The 23,681-nt window shown below is 45.5% G+C and overlaps 11 protein-coding genes across 11 annotated transcripts; 4 read left to right on the top strand and 7 right to left on the bottom strand.

The window, feature by feature from the left end:
- Nucleotides 1-684: 684 nt before the first annotated feature.
- EDB82DRAFT_528336 (uncharacterized protein) lies at nt 685-987 on the top strand (the record flags this gene model as incomplete). Its single annotated transcript, XM_065609186.1, has 3 exons — nt 685-783; nt 832-879; nt 931-987. The coding sequence occupies 3 exons, from the start codon at nt 685-687 to the stop codon at nt 985-987; spliced, it is 204 nt and encodes a 67-aa protein (XP_065464309.1).
- Nucleotides 988-2,588: 1,601 nt separating this feature from the next.
- EDB82DRAFT_560193 (kinase-like domain-containing protein) lies at nt 2,589-4,829 on the top strand (the record flags this gene model as incomplete). The annotated part of the gene is made up of 6 exons (XM_065609731.1): nt 2,589-2,668; nt 2,700-2,712; nt 2,821-3,529; nt 3,568-4,532; nt 4,600-4,768; nt 4,798-4,829. 6 exons carry the CDS (start codon nt 2,589-2,591, stop codon nt 4,827-4,829), a joined length of 1,968 nt encoding a protein of 655 aa, XP_065464308.1.
- Nucleotides 4,830-4,968: 139 nt separating this feature from the next.
- On the bottom strand, nt 4,969-6,252 carry EDB82DRAFT_539897 (Alpha/Beta hydrolase protein; the record flags this gene model as incomplete). The annotated part of the gene is made up of 2 exons (XM_025729171.2): nt 4,969-5,392; nt 5,451-6,252. 2 exons carry the CDS (start codon nt 6,250-6,252, stop codon nt 5,121-5,123), a joined length of 1,074 nt encoding a protein of 357 aa, XP_025583465.2. The 3' UTR covers nt 4,969-5,120.
- Nucleotides 6,253-6,685: 433 nt separating this feature from the next.
- On the bottom strand, nt 6,686-7,704 carry EDB82DRAFT_539896 (uncharacterized protein; the record flags this gene model as incomplete). Its single annotated transcript, XM_025729170.2, has 3 exons — nt 7,241-7,704; nt 7,028-7,184; nt 6,686-6,967 (listed from the first exon to the last, which is right to left on the bottom strand). Exons 1-3 carry the CDS (start codon nt 7,669-7,671, stop codon nt 6,686-6,688), a joined length of 870 nt encoding a protein of 289 aa, XP_025583464.2. The 5' UTR covers nt 7,672-7,704.
- A 357-nt stretch (nt 7,705-8,061) lies between these two features.
- Nucleotides 8,062-10,079, bottom strand: EDB82DRAFT_510480 (uncharacterized protein). The gene is made up of 2 exons (XM_025729169.2): nt 10,024-10,079; nt 8,062-9,977 (listed from the first exon to the last, which is right to left on the bottom strand). Exon 2 carries the CDS (start codon nt 9,974-9,976, stop codon nt 8,312-8,314), a length of 1,665 nt encoding a protein of 554 aa, XP_025583463.2. The 5' UTR covers nt 9,977; nt 10,024-10,079; the 3' UTR covers nt 8,062-8,311.
- A 2,159-nt stretch (nt 10,080-12,238) lies between these two features.
- EDB82DRAFT_510476 (major facilitator superfamily domain-containing protein) lies at nt 12,239-14,309 on the top strand. Its single transcript, XM_025729168.2, has 4 exons — nt 12,239-12,725; nt 12,798-12,967; nt 13,011-13,605; nt 13,650-14,309. Exons 1-4 carry the CDS (start codon nt 12,365-12,367, stop codon nt 14,186-14,188), a joined length of 1,665 nt encoding a protein of 554 aa, XP_025583462.1. The 5' UTR covers nt 12,239-12,364; the 3' UTR covers nt 14,189-14,309.
- A 1-nt stretch (nt 14,310) lies between these two features.
- EDB82DRAFT_568698 (uncharacterized protein) lies at nt 14,311-15,548 on the bottom strand. Its single transcript, XM_025729167.2, has 2 exons — nt 15,147-15,548; nt 14,311-15,095 (listed from the first exon to the last, which is right to left on the bottom strand). The coding sequence occupies exons 1-2, from the start codon at nt 15,446-15,448 to the stop codon at nt 14,387-14,389; spliced, it is 1,011 nt and encodes a 336-aa protein (XP_025583461.1). The 5' UTR covers nt 15,449-15,548; the 3' UTR covers nt 14,311-14,386.
- A 230-nt stretch (nt 15,549-15,778) lies between these two features.
- EDB82DRAFT_510467 (uncharacterized protein) lies at nt 15,779-16,505 on the top strand. Its single transcript, XM_025729165.2, has 3 exons — nt 15,779-16,091; nt 16,140-16,366; nt 16,416-16,505. Exons 1-3 carry the CDS (start codon nt 15,821-15,823, stop codon nt 16,446-16,448), a joined length of 531 nt encoding a protein of 176 aa, XP_025583460.2. The 5' UTR covers nt 15,779-15,820; the 3' UTR covers nt 16,449-16,505.
- A 291-nt stretch (nt 16,506-16,796) lies between these two features.
- On the bottom strand, nt 16,797-18,416 carry EDB82DRAFT_510466 (uncharacterized protein). The gene is made up of 2 exons (XM_025729164.2): nt 17,042-18,416; nt 16,797-16,991 (listed from the first exon to the last, which is right to left on the bottom strand). Exons 1-2 carry the CDS (start codon nt 18,271-18,273, stop codon nt 16,868-16,870), a joined length of 1,356 nt encoding a protein of 451 aa, XP_025583459.1. The 5' UTR covers nt 18,274-18,416; the 3' UTR covers nt 16,797-16,867.
- Nucleotides 18,417-18,701: 285 nt separating this feature from the next.
- EDB82DRAFT_510461 (uncharacterized protein) lies at nt 18,702-21,092 on the bottom strand. Its single transcript, XM_025729163.2, has 5 exons — nt 20,572-21,092; nt 20,315-20,523; nt 19,874-20,268; nt 19,301-19,828; nt 18,702-19,253 (listed from the first exon to the last, which is right to left on the bottom strand). The coding sequence occupies exons 1-5, from the start codon at nt 20,972-20,974 to the stop codon at nt 18,812-18,814; spliced, it is 1,977 nt and encodes a 658-aa protein (XP_025583458.1). The 5' UTR covers nt 20,975-21,092; the 3' UTR covers nt 18,702-18,811.
- A 288-nt stretch (nt 21,093-21,380) lies between these two features.
- Nucleotides 21,381-23,516, bottom strand: EDB82DRAFT_578398 (ankyrin repeat-containing domain protein; the record flags this gene model as incomplete). The annotated part of the gene is made up of 4 exons (XM_025729161.2): nt 21,381-21,765; nt 21,853-22,283; nt 22,575-23,138; nt 23,256-23,516. Coding segments are annotated over 4 exons (1,276 nt in total), but the record flags the coding sequence as incomplete, so codon positions are not given.
- Between the last annotated feature and the right edge of the window lie 165 nt (nt 23,517-23,681).

Below are 23,681 nucleotides of genomic sequence, written 5' to 3'. Positions count from 1 at the left end.
CCGAGACTCTGAGGCGTCCTTATCACAGCCTTACATTGTACTTTGTAGTAGTGAAACAGGGCCAAACCAAACTTTGGACGTCAGACACCCAAATTCGCCCTACCAGCGTCCGACGCCTTATTTGCCCCCAAGACCTGGCCAATGACAGTCGCTACTCCTTCATTACCTGCAGTCAAGACCGGTCTGGAATGGCGTTGCGTTTTATTACAATTACATTTCACCATGCGCCAGTAGAACGCTGATATCTGAGACAACATGGCTTGAAAGATGGCTATATCACTTCCCACCGCCACCTTCATGTCTTATTGCTGCATTAGACACGAAAGCCTCCTTTGGTAACTAATATCTATTGGTAGCCTGATCTAACAGTGTCAAATGATGGCTGAAAGCCCCCACACAATGCATCATGTGTTGTCTTTTGTGACTATATCACCGTATACTATTGCCGGTGGAAGTAAGCACAGCACTCTTCAGCTTTTGAGCGGTCAATGCTCACAAAAGCAGGCTATCATGATGGTGCTTTGAGGTACAATTGTGAAATGAGGCTCTACTAGTTTATCCCTGACCATGAGGTATAAAGCAAGCATGTCAAGGGGCTGGACAAGGCAGAACGACTGTGATCTATCACATACCACCATCCTTCAGCTTATTTTGACCTTAACATTTAAATTACAAAGGAGCATCATGGAGTCACAGGTCCTTCCGTTCGGCTACGGCAACAAGACAAAGCTTGAGGAACGGTTAGGTGACATTTTGGGATCGGGTAACTTTCGGGTTGTCGAAGTGCGTCATCATGAAAATCATCCATATACACCATCTAACAATTAGTAGCGTTCGAACAACCATTGGGTAGTTCTTGTCTCTCAAAAGTTGAGTGAAGTTGGTCCACCATAATATTTCACGGAAGCAGCCACTAACCATGCATTTCAGGTGCAAATCCGAGACATCAGGTTGTATATGAAGAGACATTATTCACCAACCGATTAAACTGAAAAACCGAGAAGTCGTGCTGGGAAGGTGCTTTGTACTAGTTGGTTATTTAATACCGACATTTGAGTCAGTAGGGAACCATGGGAATGTCAAGCACCGTTGATGCATGATTAAAATGTGATCCTTTTCAATTTAGCGATCCTTGATCCTGCATTCTGCCCTCAAATTAGTTAACCCAGAATTCTCTACCGATCTCCAATGCGTAAAGAAAGTAACAAGACATAAAAAATATCCATCTCCATCCGCCATTCCATATTGATGATACATGTGATCGTACAAGTTATACAGCAACAGAAAGTAATTGCCAACGCAGCAGGTAAATCATCGATAACAGCTGGCAATATCACGTTCAGAGAGCACACCGGGTGTGTATACTGTAAGTTTGTTGGATTGCATCTATGCCAGTCAATAAGATAATATATACAAGACTGACTGGGCAATATTACCTCAACGGTGTATCTGTTACTCCAACGGCGACTCAAGATCTTTTGCAACTTGACAGCACTCAAATTAGTGCCGTCTAATTCTCTTCGACAGCTATACGACTCTCTTGGACGAAAAAGTGCTCTCATGTTGAAAGCAATGGCCAGTTGTCTTGGTGGTGGCGATACCTGAGAAGATGTGATGTTTTTGTCAAAGGAATTGTAACAGATAGCGGGGGCACCCACTATATACGAAAAACTTACCGTCAGCCTGAATCCGATTTGTGGTTCATCATGTGGCCTGATGCGTAATATTACGCATCATGTGTACTGCCGGTTAGCCAGGACATGAACATAATGATTGCATGCCAAGACACCAATTGGAATTTGAATTTGGCCTGTGGCAATCTTTCAGACCCTCCTCTCGAAAACATGTCGTTTATGAGCAATAGGGAACGGGAATTCATACCAATCAGGACAAGGGCTGACCTACGGTGGCGCCATTAATTAATGAAAACAAGGCTAGACCAGATCGAATATCGATATTGATAGGCAGCATGTCTCACCAGGAACAGTCTGAGATCAGCCCTGATAGGTATGTAGAGAGATTATAGGTTTAAGACCAAGTAATCTGTCCTTTCTTTAAATATTAAATAGAGCAAGGAAGATAGACAGAGTCACCGTAAATTTGCACCATATTCGTCGGGCTTAGTTTCCGGCTAATGCAATCATCTGGCTGTCAGTCGTAGCAATCTCTTCCTTCTATAGCTTAGAGCTGATTTATCAGTGTTTCTATAATTCTGTAGATTATTTAATTAGATTAGTCGCAGGTTAAATATCGGTTAAGCTTCCTACCTTACCTATGCCTCTCTTTGACAGCAAGCTAAGCCCAATGTATATGTTGGAAATGTACGGTATGCCATTGATTTCAGAAAAGACAAAAGAGATTACTGTCTCAATAAGGCCATCAACCTGACTTAGACGACTTGCTCCCTTCCTCTGATGGGAATTTAATACAACTCATCTATATCAGATGGGCTTCATCACATGATGTAGTTGTTGGGGGAAACACTAAGTATAATACCTCCTTTTCCAGCTGTGAAATACTGTATCGGGGCTCTTTGTGCAAAGCATCAATGAGAGGCATTTTTTCCAACAAATCGGAAAGCTGCAAACATGACACCAGACACCTTCGACTCCCAACCGGTAAGGCAGGCTATTCCAAGTCCAACGATCTCATTCTATGGCCCGCTCTTGTGAGTCATCATACTTACATATGGTACACAGTCGAATGATGACGGTAACAATTATGAAAGAAACTTGCCCATCTACCCTCTAACCTCAGCCTCATCGACCGATTCTCAAAGGCCATATGTGGTTACTAACGTCAACAGTGAGATTTCCATAGTCTATGACTATGGAAGAAGTGTACGTCGGAGAAATAAAGACAGACGTCAAAGTGCTCGCAGAGTTGCCAGACTCAGGGGTTGATGATCACCCTAAGCGGCCGCATGCCATCAATGACCTCCAGGAAAACCCCAAAGCACGTTTCAAGGAACTTCTTAACCGTGCATTACATTTCGATAAGCGCAACGATGAGAAACATTTCCTACCGAATGGGGATCTGAAGGCCATTTGCAACGAATCTGCTGTACGCGATCAACTCATTGCCTTTGAGTACAATGAGTACGATGCAGAATCTTATGCTACCTATGTGGGCGAGAAGCTCGCCCAAGAGATCTTCGCAGCACTTGTGTTGATCAACCAGGTCAAGTTTCTGCCAGACTTCATAAATGCAGGAATCACTGATGATAACTTGCCATTCACCTTCAACAAAAGACACACACAGCTATGGTATCGCCAACCGGATCGCTTAATTCTTGTAGAGTTCTTGAAGTATCCACGAGATGCAGAGATGATGCGGGAATTTTACACCAAACAGTGGTGGGTGCATGTTCCATTCCTGGACTGGGACAAGGAGAATCGCAAAGCCCTCAACTTTCGATATAATTTGGGAACAGTCATTCCTTGGACGTATATCGGCCAGCAAGATACCAGTGGTGGATTTGGAGTTGTCGAGAAAGTCAAGATGCATCAAGATCATCACTCCTTCATAGGTTCAATGTTATTTCTTTCCTAGTACAATTCTGACTAGGTCGGCAGACACAATACGAGACATTTGCCCTCAAGTCTATGATAAGAACCTGTCATGATGATGACTACAAGTTCTTCCAACAGGAGATTTCGGCTTTCCACAAAATGAGACCCGGACCTCACCTGGTTGAATTGTGCGCGACACTAGAGATCGCACCCAGTGACAACTTCATGTTACTATTCCCGTGGGCTGAAGGCGGAAGCCTAGAAGATTTGATGAGTAAGCCCAAGACGTATTTTCTCAAAGCCTACTACTTGACAGACAATGAATTTGCGCGTTGGATCGCCATACAATGTTGGGGTTTGATTCAAGCACTTGGCACAATTCACGACACGCGTATCAAGCACTCAAACACAAGTCAAGATGGAAACCAAATTAGCCAATGTAAGGACTTCGGGATACATGGGGATATAAAGCCTGCCAATATCTTGCACTTCAGCCAAGAGACAGCCCATTGTCGTGTTGGGAATCTCAAGATCGCTGATTTCGGCTTGATCACATTCCACAGACGCGGTTCCAGAACCATGATGAATCGCAATTCTGCATACGCGGCCTCTCAAACGTACCGGTCTCCAGAACATGACATCGGCTATTTCATGTCTAAAAAGGTTGATGTCTGGGCTTTAGGTTGCGTATTCTCGGAGTTGATGACTTGGGTCATTCTTGATGGGAATGCACGCCAGGAGTATCAACAAGAACGTAAAAGAGAACTATCATTTTCCGGTGCCACTGAGGATACGGCACAATGGAATGAGGACAACTTTTTTTTGAAACATATTGAGAAGACCACAACACCACGCCGTAAAGGTCGTCGACGTAGGCCTAAAGTTAGATCTAAAAGGCTTCGACCGCGTAACCCTAAGATCAAAAGCGATGCTTCTCATGTTGTGGAAAGCCGACAGTCAATTTCAAAAAGTCCGAAACACTTTCAAGAGGTACCAAAACTCAAGGTCAGCGTCAAAAATGTAAGATACCCAAGCGATAACCACTTTTGACAGTTGAATGGAGCGAAAGGTAACTGACTTAATGCAGTGGATTAGGAAACTGATTTCCATGTCACGGGACAGACAATGTTCGACAATAATGGTGGATGTTCTCAAATTCATTCGTCATGACATGCTCAATCCTAACAGAAAGCGGAGGACTACCTGCGTCAAGGCCCTACGATTTTTAAATCAATACAGTACTGCAATAGTTCATAGTAGGAAGAAACAGCTACTATGGATACAGTTCGGAACATTCTTCTGTTACCCTTACTATAGAGTTCAGTTATTGCCCTATCAGTCACTGCGTATATTCTTAGGCTTGAGTACATAGTACCCAATTATTAAATACCTTATTATATCTTGGAAGGAAGTTGAAAAGATTTGAGCTTGTATTTGAATAGATATGTAAGAAAAACGATAATGAATTTAAATTGCAATAGGTATCATACTCCTAATTACTTAGGTTAAACCTATAAAGGAAGAAAAGTAAATGAAATCAGTGGTTATAAAGCAGGTCTATAATACTGAATAGAACAGGCTATTATACTGACGTTTCATTATCATCCATTACATTCTTTGAGTGAACTGTTCGTTGTTAAACTTCATTAACTTTGATAGACGGTGTTCCGGTATCTGTCCATCAAATCCGTGAGCAATGCCGGGGTAAACGTTCAGTTGAACGGCGACATTGGCCCCAGCAAGACGAGTGGCAAAGGCAATTCCTTCACTCTTCAGCAGGTCCAGAGCTGGGACATCGATCAGTGTAGGTGGCATCCCACTTACGTCGTCACATCGGGCAGGGCTGGTATATCGCGATACTTTGAGGTCATCTCGTTCATCTGGTTCGTGTCATTAGCATTGAAGATCAAGAGAGAAAGAGCGCTGGCAATGACTTACGCAGTTCAAACCCGGTATACGCTTGCCATCCAATCTGGTTCACCTTGTCCGTGAACACATGCCACTCATTTTCGGCAGCGCCTTCCGCTGCCGTTGTCCTATCATCCAGCATGGGATAGTTCAAAAGGATACCTGTAATAGGTGGAAGATCTCCTCTTTCTCCCCTTCGTTTGCGGTCTCGTTCCAAGAGGGCTACGCCGGCAGCAATTGCCCCACCTGCACTGTTCCCAGAGAGGAGAATTCTAGCTGGGTCGATGCCCAACTCGGACGATGTATCGGAAGACTGCAACCAAGATAGAGCGTCTAAAACGTCGTGGACTGCAAAGGGTGCGGGTGACTCGCCCTTCGAACACGGTGGAGCAATGGAAAACTCGGGCGCCAGGCGGTATTCCACAGAGAAGACTTGCGTTCCTGAGCGCTCTGCCAACTCGGCGGCCCATGGTCTGAAAGCATTGACACTGCCAGCAATTAGACCACCCCCGTGTATGTAGATGATGGCCCGCTGAGGTCCAGCAGCAGAAGCCGTGGCGTTGGGGATGTAACGTGTAATTGGGATGCGATGCGCTGCGCTGGAAGATGGCAATGAAGAAGGTGCAAAATGGACGCTTTCTTGCATACCATCTGGATACTGAACGGTGGAGGCGACCATTGCAAGCATACCGTCCGTGGCGTTGCGGATGTCCGAGACAGTATCCATTGGGGGTGGGCCGAGCTGCTGCATCTGGAGATCGACCATCTCCTTGAAGACTCTGTATTCAGGATCAACCAATACAGGTTGCGAAGCGTTGTCTGGTGCCGTCATTATCGTTGTATTGTCGAGTTGGGTCATATAGTAGATAATGAAATATGATGATGATACTGATGATGGAGATGTGTGTGGGACTCACACATATTTATAAAGTGTTCGCCCGTTGACAGGATCCTTGGCAAATAGTACTACAGTCGACATGTTTGATGCTTCAACATAATGCGTTATGTTTATATGTAATTCAATGTGGGGTTGGTTCCACTATCATGCTGTAATTACAGGTCTTGAATGTTAGTTCACTACAGAGCCCCAGTTGACTATCTAATAACCCTAACAGGGAAAAGCTAGCAGTAGGAGCCATCATCGTGTAAGAAAAGTATACAAATCTATAGTGATGAATATCGGCATCTTGATACTTGAGACATAACTGAGAGGACAAGTTTCCTTAATACCGACGTGCTATTAACAGGGATGTTCTACTGAGATCTTATGTACTTGTGGATATCTCTTCGACAACCTCTATCCCATCTTCTGCCGGAACTGGTCGCTGATTCACAACAGTTTGACCCGTCTTGCCTCCCGGAGGATGCGATTCAGAAAGACCGGTATTAGCCTGGGTCCTTCTGGGGTGTGTCCGATAGTACCAGATACCAGCGCCCGCAAAAATGATGCCAAATATTGCACCAACTACGATACCACCTATGGCACCGGCCGACAGGCCCTTCTCATTTGCATCCGGCTCTGCCTTTGTAGTGGTCGTCGATGCTGACTATGCTTCGGATGTGGTTGAGGCGGTTGAACTTGAGGCTGATGTGCGAGGCCGATCAACACCCGTGACTGTGGATACATCCAGATCTGGGAACTTCTGTCCATCGTAGGTAAAATCCACACTAGAAACTCTCGTAGCAGGCGTGGACGCGCAACGATAATCGTGAACTCCCCGGGGGTAGGCATAAGTACGACAGTAGGGTGCTGTATCGTTAGTACTGGGAGGAAGTCAGTAACTACACAGCGAGACAGTTGTGCAGTAGGGAGAACATACCATTGTAGATTATACGTGTTACTCACGCATACATCATCGCATAAATTTGGGTCAAGAGCTTCATCTCTTGCCAGACATTTAGTCCGAGCAATACCGGTTGTCTCCCCATCCAGCTCACAGGCGATAAACTTGAACGATTCAAGTTCCCACAGACATCTGTTCTTATTCTCGCAAGTGATGGGTATCTGTACTGAACCAGAGAGATAGCCACAGACTGAATCAGATGCGTATGTTATCGTGTATTCCGGTGCGCCATCGTCCGATCGTGCTTCGAGATGGAAACCTCGTGTGGTTGGGGCGGGTATCGACTCGTGAACGCCCTGGATATTGGTTGGAAGAGGATAGTCGATGAAGCGAGCGAGTGCGGACGTTGTATATATGATGATGGTGACGTAGAGGAAACGCCACGTTGGCGACATTGACGAGTTCATACTTTCGATATTGACTAATTACACAGAATTAGGGAGAAATAAGCGGAATAAGAGTTAGAGGAAATCGTTGGATATCCCAAATATATGCAGGGCGAGCAAGGCGGCCCAAGACCCCTGTCAAGATTGATAAGGCTTTTCGGCACGAAAAGAGGCAACCACTAAAGTCTGCCGCATGTTCAAGCCTCAATGACGTGGGACGAATAGGAGTCTGGTGGCTTGCAGTGGTTTAGGCTATTGAGACGATAGTACTACGCCAAGGCACTCACACCTGTAGTTATGGCGGCTAGAGAAAGATAACTGCAAAAATAATTATTAAATCGAGCCAAATATTGGATTGGATAGGCATGCAATAATTGCAATAATTGATTCTCAGTATGCAAGTTAAATAGCACCCGATCGAAAGCCTAGCCATTAAATAAATATTAAACATAGACCTACTTCAAATATCACAAAACCTAACGACCATTAAACCCCTGTCAAGGTTTAGAGTAGTCTACAACTGGTATGGAAACAAGGCAACTCGCAACCAATAGTGCGCAAATCTAGACTAAAATAAACACACTTCTCAATCAGCCGCAATTACCGTATCTTACAGATAAACGTTACATGAAGCAGCCTCTGTCGCTCATATTTCGCCATCCTAAGCCAGATTACCAGTGCTAGAGCCCTGCTTAATCTCCTGCCTCCAAGCACTCCTCTCAATCTCCGAAACACCAGGTCCCTTGTAAACACTTCCATAAAGCCCAGTAGCCCAACTCTTACCGTCCTTAGCAGCTTGCGTCTCTCCATGTTCCTTCACATACTTCTTGGAAGTAAAGTTTCGTCTATACCACTTTCCGTATGTGAGGAGGTAGTAAAGTCTGAAGCAAAGGAAAGCAAACTTGTCATTCTCTAGATCCTCGGGGTACATAGCTCCTAGGTCAACAGCAGCTGCGATACCTGACATGACGGCAACTTCATGAGCATTGACGAGAGTCCATGATGCTGCAAAACGAGTGTGATTCTTGGCGTTGAGAAACATCATCCAAGGGACGACAAAGAGGTAGTGTGTGTAGCTGTGGCATAGCTGATGCCACAAATCCTTTCGAATGATCTTATCCTCGGCAATCTCACTGTCTGACCATAACTTTCCATCACGGTCTTTGTTGAGATAGATCGTCTGGAAAACATGCTGTTCGAAGGGAACCTTCTCTGGGAACTGGCTTTGGTAGTTTGTGCAGTCAAAGCACATCTCCAGCTTAGACTTGTCCTGGGGATACATCTTGATGTAGTACATGGGTCGATACTCAGTCTTTGCAAAGTTCAGGCGCGCTGTCTGGTCGGTGCCGTTGACGTTGGCGACAGCAAGGTCATCACGGTAAAAGTTCTCGTAATGCTTCTTCATGTAATCAGCGTCGTTGTGGGTGATGGTGATATCGTCACTAAACTTGGCTGAACCGAGGACCTTTTTCTCCTTCCAGGTTGCCGTCTTGCCGAGGACGCGCTTCGATGTGTCTGCAAGACAGCAGAGAACAAGTTCATCGTACTTTTCTTCTCCGACAGGTGCATTAGGATCTCCTCCTGCTGGGTTGTGGTGATCGGGCATCGGAGTTCTAGGCTTGAGCTTGACAACAACACCGTGTTTGTTTCGTTGGACAATCTCAGTCAATTCGGTTGATAATCGGACAGTGACACCACGAGAGACAAGATCCTTGCGCCAAGTCTCATAGAATTCCGAGAACTTGGGGAACACAATCATTGGGGGTTTGTTGCTGACAACAGTGTTCTTGTCGGAAGGATACCACATTCCGTAGGTTGGCGAAGTACAAAGCCTCTCAAACATGATAGCAGGGACCCGTGGTGTCTCGTTTCCAGTGCCAAGGAACAAGGCCGTCATAGGAAGGGCGATAGTGTTCGTAAACTCTTCAGAAAACATGAAAAGTTTAAACACTAGCCTCAGCGGAAGCAGAGCGAAGAAGATTTCGAACCATCGCATGACCTTCAGAAGAGTTGTCAAACGACGGACTTCCTTTTGATGGCGAACGAGCAGCTCGGTAGGAAACACATTGTTCCAAAACGTTTCGTCTTTTCCGAAAGACACGTGAAGTTCACAAGGATCCGCCTGGTAGCCCTGACGATTGAACATGGTGACAGTGTGATGGAAGATATAAGAACCTCCCTGAACACCCTGATTGCACCAAGACGCGCCATGCCGTTCTTTGTCAATGGGAATAGAGAATGCTTGACCTCCACAGTAATCAACTGCATCGATGAGAGTCACGTCAAATTTATCCGGATGCTCTGATAGATGGTGAGCTGTAGACATTCTGTTCCTGTTAGTACAAGAAGACATGATGATAGTAAAGAACATACCCAGCTGCACCTGCCCCTACAACAAGGACGCGCTTTCGGCCATTATTAGCTTTTGTCTCTCCGTTCTGAGCCATAAGTGCAGCGCTATCGTGCTCAATATCGGTATTGTAAGTCTGTGACATGAATAGCTTAATCAAAGAACAGAGTCATAGAATATTTTGTCATTGAGCCTAGTAAATAATATCTCTTGGCTTTGGACTGGTTTTATAAAATAAAAGTCATGACGGGCTTGACTTGAGCTACTGACGTCAATGACTCTTGTAGACTAGTGGCATGTTCCGAATTGAGATTAGAGCTTGGTTTTAGCACCGATCTTGGTAGTGAGCTAATCTTATTTCCAGATTTTCAATCGATCTAGGGTGGATGATCGATTTGTATCTGGGTGGCTTGTACAGATTTACTTCACCGCTGAGGAGTAGGAATCATACTATCTTCTTGGGAAAAACGTCTATATTGTGTCTAGGTTAGGATGACTATTATTACCTTTCCTGTTGCTATGAAAATTAAAAGGTAGCAGGATTCAGCCCTTATTCAAAATGTTTTAGTCTTAACATAAAGTGTACAGCAGAGCAACCTTATCGGTAAAATAACCGCAGTAACGTACAATAAATGAAACAGTTATTACTTATAAGGCGGGTTAGGTGTCTCTAAAGTCTCTCTGAGAATAAAATTAATATATTAACAAATAATTGACGAGCTTCAACCATGTTTTCATTCTAGCGATAAGCGAAGTTAACGCATGCAAACATTATCTCGTTTACTGAATATTCACCCAACAATAAGAAAAGACACATATATGCATCCAATCACCAGATAGCCAAATATATATCCCACGGCACTAATACCCTGGAATCTCACTATTGTCCTTTGTATTAATCTCCTCCTTCTTGTTTATCTCCCTTCGGAACGAACTACTAGCAGGATACACTATCATCGTCAGCTTGCCTTCTTCTCGGTTCATTAAAACTTACAGATAAGTCGTAGTCTGTTCGGGCTTCCCAGAGGCTGAAAGCTCACAAGCCCGTGCCATGGATCAACCCGTAAGGGATCGACCCAGAGCCTATTTCTCTCCTCATTCCAACTCTCTTGCTTTGGAAAAAGCAGCTCTCCGACAGTTTGCTATGGATACTTGGTAGAGTCTTATTCTGTACCGTCGTATTCAACAGGTTGTTCTTCGAGATTCTCCAGAAGTTATGCTTGGAAGAGATACTCTGCCTCGTTGTTCTGATAGAAGTCCTGCAGCCATTCATGTAAGCCACCATCAGGTTGCTTATCAACAGTTTCCCACTTGGTTTAGAGCTTTATCTGTAGATAGCGGGAAACTCTCTAGGTTGAGGAAAGAGTTCTGTTTGCTTCAAGTGGGAAAGTAGATCATCAGACACATAGAGTGTGCCCTTGACAACTCCCTGCGTCCGAGAATGAGTACCTCCGAAGTAATGTCCTTCTTTTTATAGAAGCGTCTTTAGATCTCATTGATCTTCTTCACTGTCTCTGGAACTTCTTCTTGTTTATTGGGCAGAATCTTCTCAACTCCATCAGCATCTCAGCGGATATAGTTTCGTTCTGACATTTTATTAGGTAACAACTTGACAATGTCGTGAACATTTCGTGAATGGAAAAGCAAGTTTCTGTCAACGTAGAGAGTTGATAAAAAAAAAACCCATGACGATATTAACTGACATGAGTTAATGACGTGACTATTTGGTAAATTCTAGGTTCATGTTGGATCTAGTTTCGGGTTGTCCATATTTAGGCGTGGCGATTACCGCGCATTTCTCAGCCTCCGATAGGTGGAGATGCCGACGGATCTATCCTTCACGATCTATAAAGTGATATCTCTGTATTTAATTCGCGGTTATTCAATATTAACAAGTCTGGAAAGATGACCGGGAGCGCCTTGGGCGCTTAGGTCAAGTTTAACAACACAATAACTACTGATCCGTACATGTCTCTTATTCCAACTTCATGACGCCTTCGTCTCGGACTAGCCCGAAAACAACCAGATCCAACCCTCCCGTCTACCCGTGATCTCTACAACAGGCCTAACGCGACAAACAGACCAGAAAGATAAATGTGCATTTGTTTGCTGACATGGATGTCTCGTGGAACATGCTCCGAACCAATCACACCCCAACCAAACCATGTCTCGTCCACCCCGAACCAGTAACCCATGACATCAACCATTTTCATTGTCTCTTAAATGATTCGATTAGAGTGTGTAACCAAGTGAGATAAAAGATTGTAGATCGGTGTTTAATTAGGACCCTAGTTGAGCTGATTCCCCGCGTCTTGACATTCCATTGCTACCGTTACACAATCATCTTTCACACAAGCCGTGAAAATGTCGGATTCAACTAAATTCCCAGACGACATCGTACCAAACGAACAAGTCGAGAATGAACGCGGCCGCAGTAACTTCCTCCATGGCCTCGAAGGTCTCACCCTCTACGAGAAGAAATGCGTCCTCATCAACCGCGAGATCGATCGTCAGGGTATGGGCAAGTACCAATGGTACATCTGGTCCCTGTGCGGTTTCGGATACCTCTTGGATCTCCTCTGGGCACAAGCCTTCGGTCTTGTGTTAGGTCCTCTGCAGCAAGAGATGGGATTCGGGGATAATGAGTCCGGAAATATCTCTACCAGTTTTAACGCTGGACTCACAGCTGGTGCTTTTGTTTGGGGATTTCTGGCGGATATCATTGGTACGAAAACTTGACGGTCCTCTACCTGAAGATTGCTATTCCTTGTACATGGACCTCTGCTGATACTCCCAGGTCGCCGATGGGCATTTAACTTGACGTGTCTGTTCTCTTCCATTTTTGGACTCTGTCTCGGCGCGTCCAATAACTACAACACATTTTTGGTACTGACTGCATTTGTCGGGTTTGGCGTTGGTGGAAATATTCCCATTGACACCACAATTACTCTTGAGTTTATTCCCCAGGTATGTTACCGCCTCAGTTATAGTTCTTTGCTGACGATTGTAGAACAAACGATTCCTTCTAGCTTGTCTCTCCGTCTTTCAACCCATCGGAGTTGTCATCTGCAGTGCCATCGCCTTTGGCTTCATCCCCGTCTACGCCTGCTCGCCTAACTTCTCCGAACCAGACCCTCTCATATCATGCAACAATGCATCAGCCGGCCAGAGCTGTTGTTCTAAGGGTGATAACATGGGCTGGAGATACCTTTTGTTCACGATTGGTGGAATCACTCTCTTCATCTTTATCCTTCGCTTCTTTATCTTTAACTTCCGCGAGACACCAAAGTATCTCATCTACCGTGGTCGCGACGAAGAAGCTATCAACACCCTGCAGCACATGGCTGAGATTAACAAGAAGGAGTGTGGTCTTACTGTTGAGATGTTCGAGTCGCTTCAGAGTGATGAGAGTTCTCTTGGAAGTGGTGACAGCGCAACTCCTGCTCTTGGGGCCGGCAAGAAACAGCTTAACTTGAAGTGGTCGAAGAAGGCCAAGTTGGAGTTGTACCGCTACAAGATGTTGTTTTCTTCTGCCAAGATGACTCGGTTGACCATTCTGGTGTGGTTGACGTACATCATGGACTACTGGGGTTTCACTGTTGCTGGTAAGTTAATCCAACCATCTCAAGACCATTTACTAACTCCCCAGGCTTTTACCTTCCAAGCATTCTCGCTCTCAAGAACGGTGCTGCGTCTGTCAGTCTCAAGTCAACATACGCCGCCTACATCTACACCTACGCTCCAGGTATTGTAGGAGTTCTTCTTGGCGCGACCTTATATCGTGTCCCTGCTGTCGGTCGCAAATGGACAATGGTTTTATCATCTGCTCTAATGGGTATCTCCATCATCCTATTCTCAACAGTGGATACACGAGCCAAGAATGAAGGACTCTTCACTATGGAATATTTCTTCCAATCCATGTTTAACGCCGTACTATATGGATGGACACCTGAAGCTTTCCCTGCTCCTATCCGCGGCACCGCCTGCGGTCTTGCAGGATTCTGGGGACGATTGTTTGGTATCGTCAGTCCGTTGATCGCGCAGCATTTGTACGGTCGAACTGGTGAAAATGGACAAGGTGACATCAATAGCGTGCTTTACTTGGCTGGCGGTGTCATGTTGGGTTGTGTTATAACTACGGCTTTGTTGCCGAGTGATATGATGGAGACTAGAGATGAGAGGTCTTGAAAGCAAAGTGAGAAGTGTTTTGACTATTATTGATACATGACGGAGTTTGGTTTGGTTTCTTAGAATACACGAAGCGATTAGACATTTCATTCATACCAAAAGTAATAATTGCACTTCAAGATCTCCTGTCCATTGACTTGTTCGCAAATACGCTTGCACAAAACTAAACCATTTTATAATCTATAAATGCTATTATCCCTAATCCTCGCTCTGGTAATACTGAGGAAGCTTGAACAGCTTCTTTGCATTATCCTTTCCAATCTTTCTCTTATCAATATCATTAATCGCCAAAGCATCGTACCATGTACAAGCATCCGTGAACGACTCGAAGGGATAATCGATCGAGAACAAGATTCGATCAGCCCCAACCTCTCCCATACAGAACTGAAGTGTTGATGTGGAAAAATTTCCACTAGTGGTGATCCACAGGTTGCGCGCAAAGTACTCCCGGATGGTCAATTTGCAAGATAGACCGAGCGGCTTCTTGACATCCTCGAACCAATGGTTGATACGCCACATATCAAAGGGAATGTGCTCTCCCAAATGACCCAGGATAACTTGTAGCTTGGGGTGTCTGTCGAAAACACCGTTTGTGACCATTCCCAGGGCGTGAAGACTTACACCCTGAGCGAAACTCAAAGGAGGTCCGATGAGCCAGCTTCGCTTGGCCCAGAGCTTCTCGTGGATGGAACCTGTTGGGTTTCGGGGGTGTAGATAAAACGGGACGTCGAGTTCTGTAACTGTTGACCAGAAAACGTCCCACTCTGGGCCGTCGTAGAAGATCATATCATCGCCATCTTCACCAGCTCTTTGGGTGTCATTGACGAGGATACCCTTGAAACCGTACTTTGTAATGACTCTTCGTAGTTCATCAGCTGCCTCTTGAGGGTCGTGCATAGACAGAGTGCTGCTTCAGTTAGTCATCGCACTTTATTAAACTGGTAAGAGATAAACTTACGCCATGGCACCGAAGCGATCAGGGTGAGGCTTGATAGCCGCTGCGACATAATCGTTGACCTCGACTGCTAGAGCCTGGGCCTCCTTGGGGTCCCAGATATCTTGAACACCGGGAGCAGTGTATGAGAGAAGTGTGTAGCCAACACCATGCTCATCCATGTACTTGATGCGCTGGTTTGTGATATCGACCATCTCCTTGGTGTGCTTGTCGGGGTCGACAGCGAAGAGACCTGCCCACCATCGAATCTTCTCCTCGAATCGAGGGAGGTTAAAGGCTTCTTCAAGGGCAACTTTTCCGTGCATCTTGTGTGATAGTTGAGTGTAAGTGTTATGTGTTGTGTGTTGTTTAGATGAGAGATGTTATTTCTGTAGAGGAATAAGGGCATATATATTCTCATTCAACTATGCATTGATACATCACAAGTTACTCTGTTTGTAATACTTAGTTATCCACGGGTAATGCACCCCCGCAAAGATACCTGGCGGATAAAGCACCAACGCCCTGAAACCTCGACAAGTTCCCCGCGGGCCGATCTCTTAATCTGGGGTATGATCGGCATTACAGCACTGTAGCGTCAGTGGATACAGTAAATAGGAATGTACCGTAGTATCTCGGAACTCCCAACCACCGATAATCGATCCGAAGCCACTATCGGATGTCGGAAGCAGGGTTGGATGTGGATATCAAGAACAACAGAATTGAGTACATGGTTGATCTCAATCCAGAAGAATTCGCATCAACAAACACATTCAGATATCGTCAATATGGAACAGCAATACTCAATTCAAAGACCCTCGGATGAGTCGGTTCAACCGCACATTATCCAATTCATTCAATCTTTCTACAGTGTTTCCGACACTCCCGGCGAGACCGAAAAGTATGTCGACATGTTTACGCCTGATGCAACATTCGTAGTCGCATCAAAGAAAGCTTCAGGTCACGCAGGTAATTCCCCTCTCTCCGGTACATCCGCCAAATACTAATACTTGTGAGAAATCACAACTCTTAGAGAAGGAATGTGGGATGCTGTTTCATCGCGCAAACACACCCTCGATAAAGTGTTTCCTTTCGGCTCAGGTTCAGACAAGGTCATGCTGAATGGTACGGTGGCTTTGCAGCTGAAGAGTGGTGCTTCGGCAGAGATTGAGTGGGCGGGGAGGATGGAATTGGAAAAGGCTAATGACGGAAAGTATCGGCTCAAGTTCTATCAGGTTTATCTGGTGAGTTTACAGTACAGACATTCTGATGATACAATGCTAATTTATACAGGATACTGGTGCTGCTGCAGCTTACAAAAAGTAAAAACATAGATATTAGATAGTTCATCAGTATGAATAGAAACTCATTGATTTAATTGAACACTAGATTTCATATGCAAGTAAACTACAAGTCTCCAAATCAGGTAATTGTCAGTTCCTAGATTCGCATTGATGTGCGCTCCACAGAAAGTATTTACTACTAGTCTCTTACGAATCTTAATAATTACGCGATACTATGTGATGTCAGAAAGGTTCATTGGAGATCTTTACTGATATGACTATCAATCAACAGACATATAGTTGATATGGACTAGAAATGAGAGACACAGGATACTGGGACAATTAGACAAAGCACTTTCAAGGGAGACCAGAGAAGATTAAGCATCCAAAATTTAATTGTGAACATTCTTGTATTAAAAGCAGCAAACGGATATCACGCCAAACTAAACCATATAAACTATTTTATGCCCCGATAGTGACACCATTAGGCAGGACTAACCCAACAGGCAAACCGTTAATGAACCCATCGTACTTATCACCCTTCTCCTTGGCCAACTTCTCCTCAATATCCTTATACATATCATATCTGCAATAGTTAGCATGGACCTCTCTGATAATTGGACGGCAGAAACTTACGTGTTCATCTCCTCAATAGTCAAAACCTCCTTCTCATTCTCAACCTTGTATGTTGAAACATCCTTGTTCACCGAGAATCCAATTCTCTCATTGATGTTGTATGCAGCCTTGGCAGCAGCAGCCTGAACACGTGTAGCACGTGGTAGACGGACCTTCTCGTAAACTGAAAGAGCTTGAGCAACGTCGCCGTTAAAGTATCGCTTGCTGAAGAGAATACCAATAGCTGCGGCATCTTCAATGGCCATGCATGCACCTTGCGACTGATGAGGCATCATAGGATGACCTGCGTCACCCAAGAGACAGACATTGCCCTTGTGGATATAAGGATAAGGTTGGTGAACCCAGAGTCTCCAGGGCTGAATCTCCTTTCCGATGGCGAGATGGCCGAGAACTTGGCTATCGAGTTGAGGGTAGGGTTTTAGAAGATCTTCAACAGGAAGACTGTCGGAACCCCATGCTTGTGTGGTGTAATCGCCTTGCTCGCGGGGGAAGAAGCAGTAGTATGAGAGAAGCTTGCCGCCGTTGCAAGGAGACAGGACAATCTTATCCCACTTGCCTTCTTGACCGCCCCAGTACTCAAGAGCGCTGTTCTGAGAGTAATCGACAAGACCGGCCTTGACGGCCTCTTCGGTGGTGACGTTGCAGTGGAGACAGCTCTGGTCGGAGGGCTTCTTCTCAGGGTGAATACCCAAGATACCTCGAACAACAGAACCAATACCATCAGCACCAACAATCAAGTCATGCTTGGCAGTAACTCCATTCTCGAAGGTAATAGTACCGTTGGGAATATCGATAGAGGAGCACTTGTGCTTAACCAAAAGCTTCACAGGCTCACCCTCACCCTCCTCGCTTATAGCAGTATCCTGGAGCATAGCGTGCATGTACTGTCGATGAAACATGTTGTACACGAAACCCCATCGCTTCTCATAGTCGTCCAAATCATAGACACTGACGGGTTCACCAGTCTTCCAGTCGCGGTTAATGAGCTTCTTGAGAACGACGGGGTCACCCTTTGCGACGTCGACATCCCACTCGTGAAGCCAGCGAGTTCCGTTTGCAGCGCAGGATACGGAGGCACCGACTTCACCTGCAAAGTCGGAGCGTTCGTAGATTGTGACTGAGTGGCCGGCGCGGCGAAGGGCGATGGCGACAGACATGCCACCAATACCACCTCCAACGACGGCTACTGAGAGGCGCTTCCAGTTGGGCATTGTGGGAGTATCCTTGATCATGATGAATTGTGTATAAGAGGAATGAACTTGAAGACTGGGGATTAAGTCTTGAGATGTAGATGTAGATGGTGTGTATTAATGAGTTGATTGAAGATATGAATTGATATCTCGAGCTGAGCAACCATCACTATTTAGCTTCTCATGATTGAACGGTTATCAAAGTATAATTACTGGCTATCCAGTGCATATCCGCCCTGCAACCACTATCGACATCATCAACCGCTTGCGGCTGTTGAGTGACGGAAGTTCGGAAGTAAAGTTGTCAGATAACGGATGTGGACTCCATTTGCGGATGCGGAATGCTATCCGCTAGCGTCGGGTAATGCACCACCAACTGTATCAGTGGCTTACAGCACTATAGCCGCTTACTATAGTAATTACAGTGGGTTGTGTAGATTACAGGGTGTTGAGGGGGACTGATACAGGGAAGCGAAGGAATCTCCATTCAGAACATGACAGTGAATACTACGACAGCTTTTCGGTGAAAATGAGAAGGCAGGATTGATGATACAATTTGAGTACATAGATCGCTACATTATCATGATAGAAACGGGTAGGTATCCCACAAAGAAACGTTCAAACTCTCCCAATCCAAACTAAAATCACCACCCTCTGGCTCTTGAAAGACCCAATCCTGCATCGCATCATCAACCACCCCAGCTTGAGCTCCATTCTGAACATCCGCAAACCGAAACCCATCACTCAGCATAGGTTCCTCCCGTGAACCAGGTGAATTTAAACTGAAAAGTTTTGACACGTAACGGCTTCTACCAGTGGATGATTCCGACGAGCGACGCTTGTCAATAGCACCTGAAAGTGTTGCGAGAATGTCGAGATAGTGCGCTGCTTGGGGACTTTGGGTTGACAAGTGCTTCAGGACTCGTTTTGCTCCTTGAAATGCGTTGATTGTGTCTGGTTCGGCGGGATGCTTTGCGAAGATTTCGAGACCGAGGATTAATCCAGAGGCAAAGACGAGAGCCCTGTGCAAATTAATAATAGTCCATCAATCCAGGGGGGGGCGACTTACTTCATAATACACATGTTTCCCTGTAACAGCCCTGCATCTAGTGCCTCGACGCATGTTTGTGACAAATACATTGCAGCGTCAAGACAAGCTGCTGCCAACTGTGAGTGTGCTCCTTTGGCAACAGGCTTCGTTGTAAGAGTCGATACCAGGAACGGCCTTGAAACCAACATGATGGCCAAATAGTATAAACACGAGACATGTACTTTAGCAATAGTTCCTTCCGGTATCCTTGCTATTGTCGGTACATCCACGAATACAATAAGGTCTCGTTTCCAACGCTCAATATCCTGGAGGAACTGTTCCACTATCGGGATTGTGACTTTCTTCTGGTCGTATAGCGTATCGGTTATGTCGTTTATTATGGATGATACTTTATTTGCAGCCATTAAACGTTCGGTTATTCGGTCTCCTGGTTGGGCGACGTCGTCAAGTTTGCTATCCGATCGGATCTGGGCTGAAGCGGATGGGCGGCCAAGAAGGGAGTTGACGAGTTTATCAAGGATACATACGCTCAACCAAACGCGTAGTCTGATCGTTAGCAGTACTTCTATCTCTGGTTTTTTATGAACTTACTTTACTTGATCTTTCTCGTCTGGCTTCTCTCCATATGATTCCCGGCTATGCAACCCCAGCGCAAGAGCCGCTTTTGCTGCTACGCCGAGGTACATAAATGCTGCGTTTCTTCGACATTCACCAAGCATGTAAAACGCCATGAGCAGAAATATCCGGACCATTTCGAGATCCGGATCTTCGAGAAATCCTACAAAGGCTTGGCTACGGGCTTTGCGGAAGTAAGCTTGTCCTATTGTCTTGGAGCTCTGGAGAGATTCGCATTGTGCACCGATTGCGAATACCAAATCCAAAGTGACTTGTCTTTGAGGTGTAATTGGATAAGGGTTGTCTTCGGGTAGCATTTTGAGTTGCATTCCCATTATGTCATCGTCGAAAATGTGAATTAATCCTTCGGTCTGAGGGTGTAAGTATAGGCTATGAAGATCTTTTTCGCTGACATACCACATCATCAAAGATATTTGAGTATCCATTCCTTTGACTTAGACTTAATTGTGGAATTTCATGGTCGTGTGTCGTGGCGGTTGGTGATTCAATCTCAAGCATGGTATCACTCTTCTCATTATGAGAGAAAGCCGAGGGTCCGATTTGTTGAGAAACGAGATTGCGAACAATTTGTAAGAACGATATCGATGCAGCGCCTCCGACGTAAACTGGATGTCTGATGAGCGATCGTCAATCAAATGACATGAGAGTCTTACCTCTCTCACCGCGTGAATTCAATAGCATCCGTGGTGGATTCGTAGCAGATGATGCATCAGCCTGGCTATCCTTGTCATCATCCTGTTGTGAATGAGATGGTGAAAGCGGTCTGTAATTCTCTTCCGTCTCTAAATTCTGCTGCACGCTCTGATTTGATACTGAGCTTGTTCGACCCGTGCTCGTAACTGAATTGGCGGCAGCAGCAGCAGCAGCTCTCTCTGCCCTTGCTCTGGTTCTTGATCCCCTTGGCGCATACGTGATAAAACATTGCGATTCTAGCCCTCGCCTCACGCATTGGGTACAAGGCGCGGAGCCACTACATCGTTTCTTGGTTTCGCGACAGAGATTACATGCTTCTGCTGCTCTCTGTCGTTGATGGGCTGGGACAATTGGCCGTGGCATTGTAAGGTGAGTCGATATGTGATTGAGAAGTGTGAAGAAAGTATAGATAAGAAGATGAGGTGGGTTTCGATGGAAGTTCCGATGGGGAATGGCAGTTGATAAGATTGCTTCCGAGACGCTAACTTCTTAGGGGGTTCATGTTGCGGGGTAGAGATACCGCTGGAGGAGCTGGGTGGCCGTGGAAAAGCCGTGCGTGGGTTTGGGCGATCAGATGACTCGTCAAACAACATGGTCTCTACCTCCAGGTAGCATGCCTTACCGAACCAACGTTTACGCAGAGAACTAAAAGTTCTTATTGTAATTAATGGGGATAATAACCTTTACACTATGGAGGGCAGGTCAGACAGTGGGTATTAATATCACTATTTAGCTATGGAAGTTCAATTATCGATCAGTCACTTGTATACTATCTCTCAACCATTCTTTCATTAGATGATCAAGCTATGTGAAGATGGCTGCTGTAGTAGTGTTGACTACTGTGACTATGGTCCAGACTTCTGTGGGTAAGTAATAACCACTAAGTGAACTCGATGCCTCTATGGCTCTGCCGGCAAGCTACTGGTATCTTCAGAACTTTGGCATAAAGCAGCTCGCTTCAACGGTCGACTGGTTCAGTCTTATGACATATGACGTCCATGGATCATGGGACATCGATAACGAATGGACTGGACCATGGGCTAATAGTCATACTAACCTCACGGAGATCCAACAGGGCCTTGACCTACTCTGGCGGAACGACATGACCGAATTAAACACGAATGATTTATCAACTCAATATGACCCTCCAGCGTCTATCAGAATTGTCATAACTGTACCTCGAGCTTCACTGCTGGAGTGATACCTTCTGGAATTACCCGCTCACCTAGCTGGGGAATTACCTTCAGAGTCTTTAGCTATAGGATCAGCCCCATGCCTGAGTAAAGCTACTACAACATCGAGTGCTCCAAACTCCGCAGCAATTTGCAATGGTGTAAGATCGAAGCGACGAGCTTTTCCCCACTCAGCAAGTGCTTCGATATACTGTGACTCTCGGCATCCGCAATATATGTCCTCTTGTACTCCATGTTTCCTTGTTCGGCGACTGAGAGGGTTGTCAAACGCAAAGGAAGCGCGACTGTCAATAGAGTTACCACCCAACAGTAGTGTCTCAACCAGCTGTGATATTTCGTCACTGCTTTCATGTTTCCCATTGCTAGGACTCATAGCAAGCAATGGAGCGGTGTCCAACCATCGTGCGCACTTGTAGAAGGATCGGCACCCTGGGCTAGAAATAGCTGAGCTGCCTCGATCTTTCCTAATAGTGATAGTCCTGCAAGACTGGGCACTGTAACTACTAGTGCCCTCAGCAACGGTGTCCAGCCCATGGAGGCAGTTTCGTTGATATTCAAGCCGACATTATTAGACAAGAGATACTTGATGGTGTTAATTTGGCCTCCTGCAGATGCAAAATGCATCACCGTTTCGCCATTTTGATTAGGCATGGTAAGAGCGTTTTTCTGCGATTCAACTGGTATGCTTGAAAGAAGTTGGTGAAGGACTTCAATTGGTGATCCTTATGCGGCAAAGTGCATAGGATTGTTTCCAAGTAGGTCTTGCTGACGGAGAGGCATTGAATGCAAGAAGAGTGTGAAATACATCCTCGGTCGGCTCATTGACCTCCATCCTTCGCCGGAATGTGGGATCCCTCTTGACAAGGGCCCCTAAGTAATACAATGCAGTCTGTCCTTGACTATTGGTGATATTAGGGTCCGCACCATTGTCAAGCAACGCTTTCAGACAATTATGCGATTGTCTGCACACAGCGGTCCATATAAGCAGAGGCTCACCCATACATATCCCACTGGGCCCAGGCTTACTGGGATCGGCCCCAGCAGCCATAAGAACCTTAATTGACTGTGACTGTGCAGCGATTTCGGCCTGGGTCTGATCTCGACGTTCAAAGCATGGCTTAATAAAGGTTATCTGAGCCAATGCAACGTTCAGTGCCTCTGTCTCAAAGGGAATCTTTTCGGAGAGAAGAAACTCGAGATTTTCAACATGCCAATTATCCGCTGCCGCACTTAAGGCCCTACTTCTGGACTCAGACGACCAATTATTCTGACCCCAGCGCAATACATCACCTAATGTAGTGATTTCGCCATATTGTGCTGCGTCTACCAAACAGCTATCGAAGCCCTCGAAATCGTAGCCGTTGATATCAGGATTAATGTGTTGTCAGATCTTTTTGAGAATGGCATGGTTGTTTAGACCAGCAGCCAGTCCGAAGGGTGTCGTAAGGTACTACAGGTCGAAAATCTCCGGCTCTTTAAGCGTGTCCGCCCCAGCTTGCAGTAAAACATCGACAGGTTCTTCATTCTCAAGATATATTGCTAGGTGCAGCGGCGCGCCGTATGGCCTGGCAGGTTCGTCTAGCTCATCTGAGAGGAAGCGCCGTAATGCCGTGAGATCGCCAACGGCGATAGCAGAGTTCATGGATCTTGGGCTATTTCCTACCCTGTTCCGGAATCTTGAAAGATCAGGGATGGGTGCTTGTTGAAACATTTCGACAACATATTAGCTCAGAAGAAGTTTAAGAGAGAAACCCTCATATTCTACGTAAAAAGAAATTTTGCCTAATAAACAGTGGGGAATTTTCCAGCTATTGCCTAACTTAGCATTTTCCTGTGACGCTCTACAGCAAATGATCCCCGATATTGTATTATTTGAT

The sequence above is a fragment of the Fusarium venenatum genome (assembly GCF_020744135.1).
Source record: "Fusarium venenatum strain MPI-CAGE-CH-0201 chromosome Unknown EDB82scaffold_3, whole genome shotgun sequence".
NCBI lineage: Eukaryota > Fungi > Ascomycota > Sordariomycetes > Hypocreales > Nectriaceae > Fusarium > Fusarium venenatum.
This window is presented reverse-complemented; position numbering and strand designations above follow the sequence as displayed.

What these genes read in the sequence shown, in the direction of transcription:
- EDB82DRAFT_510480 (XM_025729169.2), bottom strand. Translation starts at nt 9,976, where the DNA reads ATGTCTACAGCTCACCATCTATCAGAGCATCCGGATAAATTTGACGTG.
- EDB82DRAFT_510476 (XM_025729168.2), top strand. Translation starts at nt 12,365, where the DNA reads ATGTCGGATTCAACTAAATTCCCAGACGACATCGTACCAAACGAACAA. An exon ending in CTCTTGAGTTTATTCCCCAG is followed by an intron (nt 12,968 to 13,010) that starts GTATGTTACCGC and finishes TGACGATTGTAG; the next exon opens with AACAAACGATTCCTTCTAGC. An exon ending in CTGGGGTTTCACTGTTGCTG is followed by an intron (nt 13,606 to 13,649) that starts GTAAGTTAATCC and finishes CTAACTCCCCAG; the next exon opens with GCTTTTACCTTCCAAGCATT.
- EDB82DRAFT_568698 (XM_025729167.2), bottom strand. Translation starts at nt 15,448, where the DNA reads ATGCACGGAAAAGTTGCCCTTGAAGAAGCCTTTAACCTCCCTCGATTC. An exon ending in GATCGCTTCGGTGCCATGGC is followed by an intron (nt 15,096 to 15,146) that starts GTAAGTTTATCT and finishes TAACTGAAGCAG; the next exon opens with CACTCTGTCTATGCACGACC.
- EDB82DRAFT_510467 (XM_025729165.2), top strand. Translation starts at nt 15,821, where the DNA reads ATGTGGATATCAAGAACAACAGAATTGAGTACATGGTTGATCTCAATC. An exon ending in GAAAGCTTCAGGTCACGCAG is followed by an intron (nt 16,092 to 16,139) that starts GTAATTCCCCTC and finishes AATACTTGTGAG; the next exon opens with AAATCACAACTCTTAGAGAA. An exon ending in AGTTCTATCAGGTTTATCTG is followed by an intron (nt 16,367 to 16,415) that starts GTGAGTTTACAG and finishes TAATTTATACAG; the next exon opens with GATACTGGTGCTGCTGCAGC.
- EDB82DRAFT_510466 (XM_025729164.2), bottom strand. Translation starts at nt 18,273, where the DNA reads ATGATCAAGGATACTCCCACAATGCCCAACTGGAAGCGCCTCTCAGTA. An exon ending in ACTATTGAGGAGATGAACAC is followed by an intron (nt 16,992 to 17,041) that starts GTAAGTTTCTGC and finishes TAACTATTGCAG; the next exon opens with ATATGATATGTATAAGGATA.
- EDB82DRAFT_510461 (XM_025729163.2), bottom strand. Translation starts at nt 20,974, where the DNA reads ATGCCACGGCCAATTGTCCCAGCCCATCAACGACAGAGAGCAGCAGAA. An exon ending in CAAATATCTTTGATGATGTG is followed by an intron (nt 20,269 to 20,314) that starts GTATGTCAGCGA and finishes TTACACCCTCAG; the next exon opens with ACCGAAGGATTAATTCACAT. An exon ending in GGAAACATGTGTATTATGAA is followed by an intron (nt 19,254 to 19,300) that starts GTAAGTCGCCCC and finishes TAATTTGCACAG; the next exon opens with GGCTCTCGTCTTTGCCTCTG.